This window comes from Delphinus delphis, chromosome 1 (assembly GCF_949987515.2).
Source record: "Delphinus delphis chromosome 1, mDelDel1.2, whole genome shotgun sequence".
NCBI classification, from domain to species: domain Eukaryota; kingdom Metazoa; phylum Chordata; class Mammalia; order Artiodactyla; family Delphinidae; genus Delphinus; species Delphinus delphis.
Genome location: NC_082683.1, coordinates 18,711,912 through 18,726,761, shown reverse-complemented (window position 1 = coordinate 18,726,761; position 14,850 = coordinate 18,711,912). Strand labels below are relative to the sequence as shown.

The window sequence follows — 14,850 nt, the reverse complement described above, 5'->3', positions numbered from 1 at the left end:
CCTGGATGCCCTCCTTACCCGCTCCACCCCTCACTCAAATCCTGGCCCAGGCCCAAACTCCAGGGAGTAAAGCAGCCCCTCGTGCTCTCCCCACTGGGGTGGGCGCTGCCCTGGCTGCCTGGACCAGAATCAGTCTGAGGCTTTGGGGAGGCCTCATGGAGGGCTGGGGCTGGGATCAGAGGACAGACGGGGTGGGAGTGAGGCTACCTCTCTGTAGATCATCTTCCTTGGCCTGTTTGGAGGGCAGAGGCTCAAACTCCTCGGTGAAGGGTGAGCACGTACGCTTCAGAGGCAGCCTGTGGGGATGGCAGGGAGAGACCTGTGAGGAACCCAGAGTCTGAGGGGCCCCAGAGGTGAAGAAGACCCTATGAGGGTGGGCACAAAGCAGTGGGACAGAAGTTACAGGAGCAGGTTCTGGAGTTGGACTGCATGGGTTTGAATCCCAGCCCTGCCCCTCGCTAGCAGGGTGACAGCCCCTCAGTGTCCCCATCTATAGCAGCGTGCTGCATGAAGTTGTGAGGTTGAAGGAGATAATGCACACTGCTTTTAGAACAGTGTGTGACACATGGCAGGCCCTCCATAAATATGGACTATTGTTTCATCATCAATAGTATTCTTTTTTGAAAGAATCAAGTTGGACGTGAGTCAGTGGGAGGAGGGAGGCTTGTGGATTTTAGAGTGAGTCAGACTTAGCTTCCAGCCTGCCTCTGCTTCCTAAAAGCTGTGTGACCTTGGACAAGTCATTTCACTTCCTCTGAGCCTCAGTTTCCTCATCTATAAAGTGGAGCAATAACCCCTGCTTGCCTGACTCACTGGGGCTGTTGTGAGGTAATAAGTGACATAATTTGGTGTGAAAGAACCTTATGAAAAGTACTTCTTGTTTGTAAGGAGGAGACCTATATCAACAATACACGATCTTCATAAAGTACTTTCCCATTTACAAAGATTCTGTTACATGCCGCTTCTCATATCTGCCTCATTCTCATGAGGCCATTTTCCTCCTTTGACAGATTTCTAGCTGAGGCTTGAAGAGGTGAAGGGACTGTGGCTGACAGAGGGAAGGACGTGGAGGTCCATCCTGGGCTGAAGGGCCAAGGGGCCCTGGCCACCCCCTTGGCCTCCTGGAGTCTGGTGGGTGTGGGGGGAGGGGACACGGGGTTGATTCCCCTAAGTCCTCCCACACAGCTCCCCTCCCTACTCTCCGAATCTGTACCACCATCTCAGAGGCTTTCTCTTTCCCATTTTACAAGCAGGTGTCTCGCCAAAGATTCTCCAACTTTTCAAATAAAACAAACCCATAAAAACTCAGGCAATTTCAGTGAGAAAGGAGCATGAGTCTAGCTTGGGGGTTGGGGGCAGAGTCTCAAGGCTGCTTCCTCCGGACCCAGCCTCTGGCTTGGGGGACAGCAAAGGGAAGGGCAGGCGGGGAGCTTACGAGCAGTAAAGTGGGGACAGGCAGGGAGATGAGGCCCTTGGCTGCTTCTCTCCGTACCTGTTGGAGGTGCCGTGTCCTGCTGAGGGCACTGCCTGCAATGAAGAGAAAGACATTTTCCATCACATACAGGAAGATGAGAGTAGCCCTCAGCTGCGGAGGCTTTCTGGGATGAACAATCTTTGTGGGGAGATACGGGGGAATGCAGTTTCAATGGCTTTCTAGCTCATTCTGCTCAGATGTGTCCCCTCAAGTGAGCTGAGACCTTGAGTTGAAAGGAAGTACCAAGCCCCAGTTGGATGAGTCAGGACTCAGTGAACACATGAGGTGCTAAGGAAAGGGTGGCAGAATCAGTGAGTCCCATCTGAGCCCCAGCAGGCCCAGAAGGGCTGGAACTGCAGACTGTCCTGCAGCTCGTAACTAGGTAGTTGGAGCTGAGGCAAAAGAAGTGGAGGGGGAAGAGGCAGTCTTTCTGAACCCTCACGTGTGCCTGGCACTGTACTACCTGGTGCAGCCATCACCAGCCCCGTGAGGTAGGACACCCAGGCCCCGAGACGGCAGGGTCGCTGGGGGACCACCATGGGGGCAGAACTGTGGCTCAGAACCGGGCTCTCTGCCTTCCCGCACCCCTGGTGCCCTCTCTCAGGCTCACAGGCACAAGCACTGGCGCCCCACTTCTTCCTCCCACAGGGAGCTTTGAGCCCAAGTGGTCACCTCCCTACTTGAGGCCCCTGGCTGGGGAGAGAGAGTGGGTTAATGCAGCCTCCTGGGCTGTGGGGGCCACAGAACTACTTCAGGGCAGCGAAGGGGGTGCGGCAGACACAGAGGAGGCTTTGAATGTGAGCCAGGGCTGACCTCAGGACTGGCTGCTCTTTCAGCACCATAATCTATCTTATTGTTTGAAGTCACTGCACTGAACACATCCGTACACCGAGGGCCATTTCTGCAAACATTCCCACCTAAACGGTGGGAGCTCAGTGGAAGGCAACAGTCAGATTGTTTAATATGGAAGCAAACTCACAGACAGGCTCTGGGGTCTTGATTCTGCCACTGACTTGTTGAGTGACCTTGCCTGGAAAATGGGAATAACAGTCTCTACCTCAAAGGATGGCTGGGCTGGGCTGCCCAGGTGACGTGAGGGGGAAATGCAGCAAAAGGCTGGGCCCAGCACCGCGGGCCGGTCAAGGTGCTTGGTAAACGGCTCCCTGTGTTGAGAAGGGGTGTAACTCATGGTAACGGGCGCTGTTTCTGAAGCCAGGTTGCCTGGGTCCCAATCCTGGCTCTGCCACGTCCTATGTAATTTTGGTCTCAAAGCCTCCATTTCCATGCCATGAATCCAGGGAGAGTCGTATTAGCAACACAGGGAGGTAGTGAGGGCTAAAGGAGATAATGCGTGGAAAGCACTTAGAGCAGCGCCTGGAGTAAAGTGAGCGCTCACAGGTGTTGCTGTGACGATTATTATCCACCCAGCTTTGATGCGGCTACAGTCTAACTTGGGACCCTGATATTAGAAACCTGCCCTGTGTGTGCTCCAGGAGTGAACATTTCGATGGGTATGAGGTCCATTTCTTTATTAACATTCTTCTCTTCAGTAGAAAAGGTCACTTAAGTTACATGGCCATATATACATTTTTTTAGTTCCCTGGGATTCAGTAAAGATAATTTGATGATATCAGGACCTATCAACATCTAAACTGGCCTGTAATGGCTGAGTGGCAGGTTGCTCCCTGCTGGTCTGTGCTAAGACAGCCCCACCCAGGGGCCACCCTCTCTCAGCCCAAGACCCTCACCCCTCCAGGCCGCTGCAGGCCAGAGAAGTGCACGTTGGGGATGAACAGCACTGGCGGGGTCTCCAGGTCTGCCTCAGGCCGCAGGTAGGTGGTCTCATTGCCCCTGAAGCCGGATAGCAGGGAGCCCTTGATGCCTGATGGGAAAAGGAAGGCATTGTGCCGTGAAGTCCCTCCATTTATGCCTCCGACCACTGCCCTCTAGTCTCCTATACCCTTAACCCCAACCCTGCCCCGTTGTGACCCATCCCCACTGACCACTGTTGCTGGAGTCGGGGCACTTGACCTTCCTCCGGAACTGCTTCCGCTCATCATCCCGCATCTTCCTTTCCGCTCCCTGTGGGGGAGAAGGGAAAGGTGGTCACCAATGGTCTTGGGAGGGGCTGGCTGCTTTGCCTCTTAAATGTGGGCCAGCCCTCTGGTGTTGCTTTCTCCCCAGAGTGAGACCAGGAGATGGGAAGGTACCAGCACTCGGCCCAGCCCAGTGCAGCCCAGCCCTGAGTTCAGGTAGACCATGAGAGACAGAGAAATAGAAAGACGGAGAAAGAAGAAATTGAGAGAGACAGAGAGGTGTGGGGAGAGAGGAACAGAGAGAGAAACAGAAAAGAGAAGGGGACTCGGAGAGAGATAAGAAGAATGAGAAATGTGAAAAAGACAGACAGACACAGAGAAAAAGAAACCTGAAGAACTATTTACAGAGATCTAGAAAGAGGTCTTCAGAAATAGGAAGGGATGAGAGACAGAAATGCAGAGAGCAGAGGAAAATATACACAGAGAAACCAAGACAGACGAATGACAAGCACACAGGAGAGACATTCAGAGAGCGAGAAACAGAGACAGACACGCCCAGAATGGCTGGGGAGGATGCACAGGAGGGGCTGGCCCTTCTCCCCCCCAGGGCCCAGCAGAGGGTCCACCGCAGCCACCTTGTCACAAAAGATCTTGATCTGGCAGACAGCTCGGTGTAGCAGGCGCTCAGTGCCCGAGCCACAGTCGTAGGTGTCGACCTGCAGGTTCAGGGGGACACCCTTCACCCCCTTCTGCGAGGAGAAGTCTGTGCTGAGACAGTTGATGCCGATAAACACCTGAGGACAGAAGAGGGAGCTAAACAGCTGACCCGGGTCACCAGGCCCCCCTGTATAATTATGGAGCCTACTGTGTGCCCGGCGGTCACCCTTAACTTCACAACGCCCCTGGAAGGCAAACATCACCACCTCTCTTTTACAGACGGGGAAACTGATGCTCAGAGAGGGGTGGCAGCTGTCCCAAGGCGACACAGGGAATGTATAAGGGAACCGGAGTTTGGGCTCAGGTCTTCATCAGTGGACAATGCAGCTTCCACTAGATTGCCAAGGGCAGCCCAAAGGATCAAGGCCCTGGGAGGGAGACTAAGGGTCCTTTAGGAGCTTAAAATCCAGAGCCCATTTTTTTGCAACTCAGAGCAAGGAGGTAGAGAACGGCCAAATCTCCCTCCCCGCCAGCTCCAGAAGACCGCTTTCCTGCTGGCCCTGGGCCACAGCGAGTGAGACACTGCCCCTGTGCACGGCAACCACCAGCTCTAGCCATAGCTGAACCAGGCACCCCCATTGTACAGCTGAGGAAATGGAGGCTCTGAGCATGGACGTGACTTGTTAACGTTTCCACAGGGAGTTGGGCAGGGCGGCATGGTGGAATGAGCCTGGACATCGGGCCACTTAGACCTCTGCCACTCAAGCCATGTGGCTTTGGATAAGTCCTTTAATCTCACGGGCCTCAGTTTCTTTATCTGCAAAATGGGGACAATTAAACCTACCTCTTGTGGCTGTGAGGCTGGCAGAACACCTAGGGGGCTTGGATATTTTGTAACTGTTGTTATAAGTGGGACAGTTGGAGTCTCAACCCGAAGCCTATGTGCAGCTGATGGCAGTCTGGGGTCAGTCTTAGTTGGGCATCACTTGGCAAGCTCACCTAGTGATTGCCTACTGCTGATTCCTCCGTGGGACCCTAGGCCAGACCCCACTCCAGGCTGGCCCCTGTTCCTTGGGGCATTTCCCTTGGAAATGACCCTGACTTGCAGAAGTAGGGGTGGGGTGTGGTACCTGAGCAGACCCCCTTCCTTCCCTGGCTGGGGGGGCCAGGCCCACAGGTGCATGCCAGACATACCTCCCCCTCAGCCAGCTCAGCCCTAATGCAGCCCCCACCCAGCTCACGCCTGAGAAAGACCCAAGCCTGGGGGCTTAAGAGGCTGTGAGAAAATCCCAACCGAAACCCACCTCTCCCTTCCCACGAAACTCATTCCCCCCCTCCCTGAACTGGAGGCCCCAGCTCCTCCCCCAGTCCCTGGTGTCTGTTTGAATAATAATAATCCCTCGCCTTTGTGCCTCCCTTTGTTGTTTTCAGAGTCCCTTCACCTCCGTTTTCTCCAGGCACCCTGGACCGCCCCATGAGGCAAGCCAGGGAGACAGGGATTAGGTCCCCCAGCTTTTCTAGGCCAGAAAGGCCCTTGCCAAGAGCCAGACCCAACCTTGGTCTGATGGGGTAAGTCTGGCCCAGGTAGGTGAAGGGACAGGCCCAGGGTTACCCAACTCGAGTCCCCAACACGCAGACTAGTGCCCTTTCCATGATGCCACTTGTCCAAACAGAAAACCAAGACACAGAGGGACACTGCAGCACAGGTGACTTCAAGTCTGGTCTCAAGCACTAAACGGCTTAATCACTGGTGTGAAAAAAAAACACCAGAGGCTCCATTTCTCAGGCCTCTCCGATGGGCCTGGCATCGTGCCTGTCTCTTTGACGTGTGTGATCTCATAGGATCTCCACCACAGCTCTAGGAGGCAGATTATTCTTCCCTTCCTATGCGCTCAGGAAGTGAGGTCATGGGTTTAAGCCCTCATCTACCAGACTCCAAAGCACTTCTCCTGCAACACCCTGCACTAGCTCACAAGTCAGGAAACCCGGCGTCAGCGGCAGCTTGCCGTGTGGCCACGCACAAGGCTTAGTTTTCCTATCTGGTAAATAGGTGGATTGGATTAATTAACAACAGCCACTGCTCATGTGCCAGGCTGTGCTCTACCTTTTCCTTATCTCACCCGATCCTCACGCCAACCTATCAGTTGGTGCTATGGTTACACCCCAATTTTCAGCTAAGGCATCTGTCCAAGGTCACAGAGCTGGGAAGTGGGCCTAGCGTTTCTGGCTTCTCCACCACTATGTATCCTGCCTCCTCCACTGGTGCCCTCATCGGAGCAGCTGCCACAATCCTAGGTACAGGTAAGGCCTTTTCCCAGGATGGGGACTTCCTGGCAGCCTAGCCCCATGCTGGCCACGGCCCCAGCACTGACCTTGGCCTCCTCGTTGACGTTCCACACGAAGGACAGTGCATTGTACGCCACCTCCTCGATGTGCTGCACAGTGTTGAAATTTTCTTTGCAGTCAGCTGAAACCACAGGAGACCAGAAGGAGAGTCAGAAGGGAAGGGATTTGGGGGCCCCATGGGGAGGGGTCATTTAGGGGGTGGGCCTTGTTCTTGGCAGGGACTTGTATCCTCTCCCCCAAGGACCATGCTTCAATGCAGGGAGGAAATTAGTAATTGTGCCCTGGGCTACAGGTGGAAAAACTGAGGTCCAGCCTGAGAAGCAGATCTGTCCAAACTCCAGAGGGACTCCTTCACTTTGCCAACTAGGCCAGGGCCCTCATGGTTTTGTGGTGGAGCTTATACTTTCCATGGGATTGTGATTTAGGACATCCCCCAGACAAAGCAGTAGTAGTAGTAGTAGTAATCGCAGTAATAGTGGTAGTAATAGCCATAGTCACAGTCGTAGTACCAGTACTACTAGTATTGAACTAGTCATATTAAATAAATGATAGTACTATTGTCATTTATTGAACACTTACAATATGGCAAGCCTTCAGTTAATCCTCACAACAATGCTATGAATATTCAGCTTACACATGAGGAAAATAAAGCTCAGAGAAGTTTGGTCACTTGCCCAGGGTCACACAGCTAATAAAAGGTAGAGTAAGGACTGGAGTCCGGCTCTGTCTGTCTCCTGAGCCCAGGCTCCTAACCACTTTACTAACTGGCCTCTCAGATAAGTCACTGAATCATCCCTATTTGTATTATGTTCTCTAGTACACGTGGCTCCAAGGCAGAAACAGCACTGCAGGCAGGCAGGGCAGCTGCTGTTTTCCCAATTGACAGCTGAAGAAACCAAGGCCCAGGAAGGGGAGGTGACACAGGTCACACAGCCAGGAAGAGGGTGATAGAGCCAGAGCCTGGAGATCTGAGGATGGGCTGTGCCTCCCACTCATCTCGGGGCCCGGGACAAGGTGGCACACACAGAAGGCCTTTCCCCGTCCCCTTGCCTCTGACAAAGCCCAAAGGTTCCAGCTTCCAAGGCAGAACTGCCCTTGCACTGTGCTTCAAGCCTTCCAAATCACCCACTGCCTGCACTCTTATGCATTTGTGTCTCAATTGGCCAAGCCCCCTGATGGGGACAAGCAGGTCAGCATCCCAGGGGTGTATTTATCTGACACTACTAGGGTGCCCAGGGTCCTGTTTATCCCAAAGCAACACAGAAAAGAGGTCATTGCTTCCAGCCAACAGATGCAAATCCCTGCAAACCTCACAGCGTTCGACCTGGAGACAGGGGCCAGGCAGGCGGCTGGAGTCAGAAATAAGTCCTGCAGAGGTCAGAGGGGGCTGGGAAAAAGGGGCACAGCAAGCAAGGCCTAAGTGGGGTGTGTGTGTGTGTGTGTGTGTGTGTGTGTGTGTGTGTGTTGTGAGACAGAGGAAGGGAGACTGGGACGGAGGGCTCGGGCGGGCTCTCACCCACATCGATGACCCGCTGCTTGGCGGTGGGCTGCCGGGAATGCCAGTGCTTCCAGAAGCGCAGCTGCTCCACCGGGCCCTTCTCATTGTCGAAGACCACCATGACCACACTCTGCAACACAGCAGTCACTGTGACCCCAGCCTCAGAAGAGGCCCGGGCAGCCTCATCCCTTGCCCCAGCCCGGGTCAAGTGGCCCAGCCCTTTGGCTTAGTTTCCCCCTCTCCGTGGCAATGGGCAGTCATACAACAGCACCCTCTCCCTGGGGTCCCTGGCAGGCAGGGCTGACCCGACCCCCGCACCTACTGCCCAAGTACCTTGACTTTGCTGGAGGACAAGGCAAGGTCTTTGCCGCCCGCTGGGGTCCGCAGGGTGACAGGGTAGAACTGGCCCTTGTTGAGGTAGGCCATGGGTGACTCACCCGATTTGATGTGGATGGCTTTAGGGGAGCCCAGGGTGTACTCAAAGTCACTGCAGGGAGGAGGGAGAGGAGAGTGAGGCTGGGCTTCCAGGCAGGAGTATCCCAAAGGGCAGTAGGGCAGGAAGCCCAAGGCTCTGCTATGGCCTTACTATGTGACCTCAGTAAATCACTTTACTTCCTGGGGCCTCAGTTTCCTCTTTTTCAGAGTTTCTATTTAATGGCTTTGTTGAGCCATAATCCTCCTGAATAATGAATAATGGAAACCAGAGATCCCTGAGGGGTGACAAAGTTATAGGGACGACTAGGACAACAGAACCCTGGTTTTCTAACAGGGTGCTGAGCTCTGAGGTCCTTGTCACAGCCCAGGAAAGGGATGTAGAAATGACTCTCTTCTTTTATGTGCCTTCACTCCCCTCTTTTCATTCACTGGCAATGCCTGTTCTGGGGACAGTAGCGTCTTTCTGCAGCCCACTGCCCAGGTGGCCAAGGGTCCAGGGAGGCTGACTTACCTCTTGGGGCTGGGATAGTCCTCTGGACATGGGGGTTCCGGGGATGTTTTCAGGATATCTGGGAAGAGCAGCGACTGCAGAGAAACACAATCCAGAGAAAATAAATGACCACATTCAGTTCTGCTGGGACCTCAGCCCAGGGCCACTGCATACAACTGTGAATGTTGTATAGTGTACAACCTGGACAACAGTACATGGCAGCCCTGCCTCAGCTCAAGGACTCTTTCTCCCATGGATTCCAAAGCTCTGATCGCCTCACTGTCTTCTCTCCTTCTGTACACGTGTGACTAGACCCAGGGAGGCTGTGAGGGATATGAGGGTGGGCCCTCACCTCCTGTGGGTCATCTTTGAAGGTGCTGTCAGGCTGCCAGCGCTGTGTGGGAGGCACCCCATGAATGCTCTCAAACAAGGAGCTGAGGGAGCCATTATCATACACATCACTGGTGGGCAGCAGGTAGCCATCCACAGAGCCAGCTTCCAGCTTGCTGGGGCCTGGGGTGAGGAGAGTTGCCTTGCCCGGTGTGGGTGCAGCCCCCTCCAAGCTCATTAGGTTATTCTTCTTGAGCACATCTGGGTACTCTGGGGCTCCAGACACATTCTCTGTCAGGAATTTCATGAGGTGCGTGGGACTTTCAAGGGGGGTGAGGTCCATCTCATATTCCATGCCATGGTAGTACCTGAGGAGAGACAGGAGGGATAAGTGCGTGCACCTCTTCTCTCTGAGAGGCGAGGGTTCCTTGGCTAGATTGGAGGGTGACCATCACACTGACATACTGACCTCTTTTAATCCATTGTAATGTTAGGTCTTACCAACATGTGTGAAACACGATACTGCAGCAAGCCAGTGTGTCACAGGGATAAGCAGGGAGGAGGGTGTCAAGAATGGAACCAAGTACAGGCTCAGAGTTCAGGGGGCAAATGTCTGCTTTATCCGTTACAGTACTTGGTAATTAAAAAAACTGAAGGTTTAATTATTTATTTCTTATCCAGAGTCAAATGTCTCCACACTAAAAAAACCGTATTGAGTCATCCATGGTGTGGGCAAGAGTGGGTATTTGTGAGTACAGTTAATGTACGTTGAGAAAAAGGTCTGAAAGGATATACCCCAAACTATTAAGGGGGGCAGGGAAGTAGGATTACAAGAAACTTACTTTTTTACTTTATTTATTTTTTAGCAAAAATAACAGTGTCTTTAATGCATTTAATTTTACAGAATCCAAAGAATTTTTACATATGGTCCTCACTTGGTTGTCAAAAGAGCCAGATAGACTATTTTCACACATAAGGCCCAGAGATTCACATAATCAGAGACACTGAGTGAACACACAGACCTTATAATAAGATGATTCTATTATCAGTGGGTGCTCTTATTTAATTGTGCCAGTCTTCCATTCCCACCACCATACTTCTGTTTCTCAATGCCCAGCCCCAGCATGGATATTTATTTTTATTTATTTATTTTTTTTGCGGTACGCGGGCCTCTCACTGTTGTGGCCTCTCCCGTTGTGGAGCACAGGCTCCAGATGCGCAGGCTCAGCGGCCATGGCTCACGGGCCCAGCCGCTCTGCGGCATGTGGGATCTTCCCGGACCGGGGCACGAACCCGTGTCCCATGCGTCGGCAGGCGGACTCTCAACCACTGCGCCACCAGGGAAGCCCTGGATATTTATTTTGTTACTACACCAAATTTATTTTTAAAAAGTAAACTAAATTTAAAAATAGTTACAACAATAGGTAGTTTAATTATTATAATTATACAAATATTGTTTCCTGGCTGGTCAAATATTTTACTATAACTTTTCTTAGAACAACTTTTGTTGTTATTGGAATTATGATATTAACGAGTTTTTTCATTTTATAATTTTCTACTTGTCTATTCATAATTTCCCTAAAACTGTCATACACCTATAAACAATTTTCTTCAGATGAACAAGTATATTATGTAATCCACCGGTTCATTCCTCCCTCCTCCCCTTCCTTCCTTCCTTCCTTTTTCACTTTATACGTTTCTACAGAGTTTGAATATTTTATAACAAGTAGGTATTATTTTATAATCAGAAAAGCTAACAACATTTTAAAAAATTAGTTTTGAGAAAAGTCTCCTGAACCAAAGCCTACAGTTTCTAGCAGTGGAGGGGCCCTGAGGCAGCTGCCAGAGTTGCAATGCCTGCCTTAGCAGTTTGGATGTTCTCAAAGGCAGAGAGGAGACCAGAAGGTTTCCCATCAGAAGCCCTGCCCAATGGGGGGAAAGGAAAAGTGGAGAAAGGGGGCAGGGCCCTTCCAGTGCCCATCTGGCCATGAGCACGGCCTGGGCTGCTTTCTACAAGAAAAGGAACATCAGTGCCCCGAGGCACTAATGCCAGGCAGAGGCCCAAGAGAGCCAAGGGAAAGAAATACGGGAACATAGGTGTCCCCTCCCTTTGAGGCTGCAGGGAGGGTTTTGGAGCTAGGACAGAAAAGCTTCCATCAGGGCTTTTCCACCACTATGGCTTTGAAGTTTGTTTTCAGTAAACTCCAGCTCACATGGCCTACAGGCACCTAGGATATGTGTGTGTGTGTGTGTGTGTGTGTGTGTCTGTGTGTGTCTGTGTGTTCAAGCAAGGTCTCACTATGATTTTGTGGGCCCTACTCTCTTTTGCCTTCATAGATCCCTTCCTCCATAAAAATATTTTAAAAACCTTTTACAGTTGCATTGGTATAAATACAAATATAACCCAGGTTGGATCATATTCATTGTTTTCTTCTGACTTTAAAATAGATTACAATGCCTTCGTGGGCCCCTAAGAGTACGGTGGGCCCTAGGGACTGTACCTCCTGTGCCCAGGGGATAAGGGGCCTAGAGGTGGGGGTGGGGAAGGGCAAAGGGCCAGAGATGGTGGCGCCGGCGAGCCTCACCTCTTTCCTTGGTCGTTCCGGCCCCCGGTGCTGGAGGATAGTAGCCGCTTCTCCTTGGGGCCCTGAGAGGAGAGGAAGCAAGGATTTATGCATAGCTCTTGGGTAAGATCTGGCTGTTAGGAGCCTCAACCCCCTGCGGGGGACTTGGCCGGGCAGGGTAGCTACCTTGGTCACTGGGAGAAAACCCACCAGTCCTTCGAATTGTCAGGCCATCTTTTAGTCTGAGCCCCAAGTTACAGCGTGGGGAGAAGTACCCCAAGATTAGCAGTTAGGAATCATGGAATTTGGAGTCAAGCAGGCCTAGCTTAAGTTCTAGCTTTACCACTTAAAAGTGCTGTGTGACTCTGGATAAATGACTGTGCTTTTCTGAGATTCAGTTTCTTCATATGTCAAGTGGGGGATTATGAACTCTACTTCAAAGGGATTGCGAAGATTTATTAATAAAAATAATGTTCACTGTTTTTTAATGGAGTACTTCCTATGCACTGGACCCTGTGCTATGTGCCTTCTCTGTGTCCTCTAATCTAATCCCTATAACAACTCTATGATGTCTACTAATGTTATCCCCATTATATGGATGAGGAAACTGAAGGCAAGAGAGCTCCGTCATCTTAGTGATTAGGAGTGTGGACTTATTGGGTTTAGTTCCTAGATCTGCCGCATATTGGCTGTGTGATCTTGCGCGTCCCTTAACCTTTCTGCACCTCATTGTTCTCATCTGTAAAACAGGAATAATAATAGTAATACCAACCCCTGGGACTGTTGTGAGTGTTTAGACCAGCACCTGACACGTGGAGAGGACTATGTAAATGTTACCTTTCATGATTATGATCATAATATTGTTGTATCTTAGAACATCCAGGTCATTTCTCCCTGAGGCTAATAAAGCCAGAACAAGGTCTCCGTCCCAGCCTAGTGACTCCAATGCCTGGGTTCTTAGTCTCACCCCGTGGAAGAGCATGAGGAAAAGTGCCCGGCACAGTAACCAGCATTCAGTAAGGAATGGTAAGTGGTCACCTTTAGGACTATATTGCCCAAAGCCACATTGCCAGCTTGTGGTAGGAACAGGTCTCGAACTCCCAACTTGGTGCTCTTTCCACACCATTAGATCATGTCTTTACTATACACAGTGCTGCTCTGAATCTAACATGCTCTGGGATGGGAAGAGGGGGCCAGGTGTATCTCACCGGAACACTATATTGCAATAAACCACTGCAAGCGTCACCTTCAGAGCCTGTCCCCACCACTCTGGCCCTGGGAACGGCCTCTTGCCCAGGGGAGATGCTGCTAGATTTTATTTTATGGCCCAACCTCAAGCTATATATCCCAGGCTGGAGTTTAAGCTCAGACCTAGAATTCTGGCTCCTACCATGTCCCCAGGCTGAGGCAGTCAGTTCCAATTTCTTTTCCATCAAATGCTATGAGGATGTTATCAGTCTGCTGGGGAGAAGGTAAGGTAGGGTAACCATACTACTCCAGGATGAGAACCAAAGCCAGAGAGATAATTTGGGGCTTTCTCATATCTGAGGCCACTTCCCTCCTTGGCCTCTGAATTTACAGAGAGTTTACCTTCCTTTGTGTAGCAGAATAGATAAACTACTTCTTGGGCCTGTGAATTTGATGGCTTATTTACAAGGTGGCTTTAAATCTTCAAGTTCAGATTCAGTTATCACAACAATTAGCTATTCATGTCCCCCAGCCTGATATCTGGGAAAGTCTCTTGGAGCAATAACCCAGCCTAGGAAGAGTAAGAAAGTTTGCTGTATGACAATTCAGACAGATGGGTAGTGGCTGCCTGGAGTACTAGGTTGGAAAAGATTTTGTGTCCTCATATACCCTCAGTGAGAATACAGTTTGTAATCCATTAGCAATGTCTGGCACAGGCACTGGAAGAGGGGTGATGTCGTGTGTTATGTACTTGTGGTTATTGACAGGTTTAAGCACACTCATCATATATGAGAGGGCCTAATTCCTGTTCTCAGGAACTGAAAGTCTCCCAGAGTCAAGGCCAAGGCCCAGGAAACAATTAGAGAACAATAAAAGATGGTCTGTCAGGAGGTATTACAATGCATATAATGGCAGTGAGGGTATGAACAACAGTGAGACACTCAGGAGAGGGAGAGGTGATGTGGCAGCATGGCTTCCAAGAGAAGGTGGGCCTTGGGAAGGGCCCTGAAAGAAGGGAATGGATTCAAGAGCAAAAGGCATGTTCTAGGTGGTGAGGTTAGAATAGGCAGGTGGGGATGACAGGGCAACTGGGATGACCTAAGGTACAGGGGCAGAAAGAAGATGGTAGGTTGGGGGTATTGCTGTGGTGTGTAAGGCCAAGGCATTGATCCATTCAGTCAATATGTATTGAGCAATGTGTGGCAGGAAGTATGGGGTGCTAGGGGCTCAGTAATGATCATGACATGACTCTTGCCCTACAGGAGCTCAGTGTCAGGGGGGAGATGGAGGAATAAATGCACAAACAGCAAGTTTCTAAGGATAGCTTCAAGGAAAAGGATGGTGGTTGCTAAGGGTGCCCAGAGGAGGCACAGAATGGGAGACCCCAGAAAGCCTTCCTCACCTCCGGTGGAATGAGCTGACATTGAAGCTGAGGCCCAAAGCTGAGAGTATGGTTTAGCTAGGGGGAAGGGGAGGGTACCAGGCAGAGGGAACAGCATGTGCAAAGGCCCAGAGGTGTGAAAGAACATGGTGAGGGGCTAGGGGTGGTCATGGTGGGCTAGTGAGCCATGAGGCCTGAAAGCGAAGACACACAGTCAGTTAGAGGGGGGCATGCCCAGAGGTGGCAAAGGTACCATGTAGTAATCGTAGAGGAAGCTCAGGGCTGCAACGCTCTCATCGTCTCCATTGACTCTCATCATGGCCTTTGTGGCCGCCGTCAAGGGATTTTCAAGGTAGGTCTTCCAGGCCTCATCCTCGTTAGTGTAGGGGAATTTCTGGAAGTTAACTGGGTCGTTCTTTAGCAGCCGTACAGATCTGAAACTGAAAGGCAA

General features: G+C 51.2%; 1 protein-coding gene across 2 annotated transcripts in view; it reads right to left on the bottom strand.

Annotated features, from left to right (window-relative positions):
• Positions 1–14,850, bottom strand: part of GRHL3 (grainyhead like transcription factor 3) — a 35,442-nt gene that overhangs the window by 8,665 nt on the left and 11,927 nt on the right. The window contains exons 2-13 of one of the 2 annotated variants that reach the window (XM_059998699.1): positions 14,653–14,839; positions 11,852–11,913; positions 9,289–9,634; positions 8,958–9,031; positions 8,345–8,498; positions 8,030–8,141; positions 6,540–6,634; positions 4,146–4,304; positions 3,478–3,556; positions 3,223–3,356; positions 1,436–1,527; positions 208–296 (exon numbers count right to left, since the gene is read on the bottom strand). In XM_059998699.1, the coding sequence (XP_059854682.1) occupies positions 208–296; positions 1,436–1,527; positions 3,223–3,356; positions 3,478–3,556; positions 4,146–4,304; positions 6,540–6,634; positions 8,030–8,141; positions 8,345–8,498; positions 8,958–9,031; positions 9,289–9,634; positions 11,852–11,913; positions 14,653–14,839 (1,583 nt within the window). The remainder of the gene's footprint in view (positions 1–207; positions 297–1,435; positions 1,528–3,222; positions 3,357–3,477; positions 3,557–4,145; positions 4,305–6,539; positions 6,635–8,029; positions 8,142–8,344; positions 8,499–8,957; positions 9,032–9,288; positions 9,635–11,851; positions 11,914–14,652; positions 14,840–14,850) is intronic. The other variant, XM_059998783.1, reaches the window with a different exon arrangement.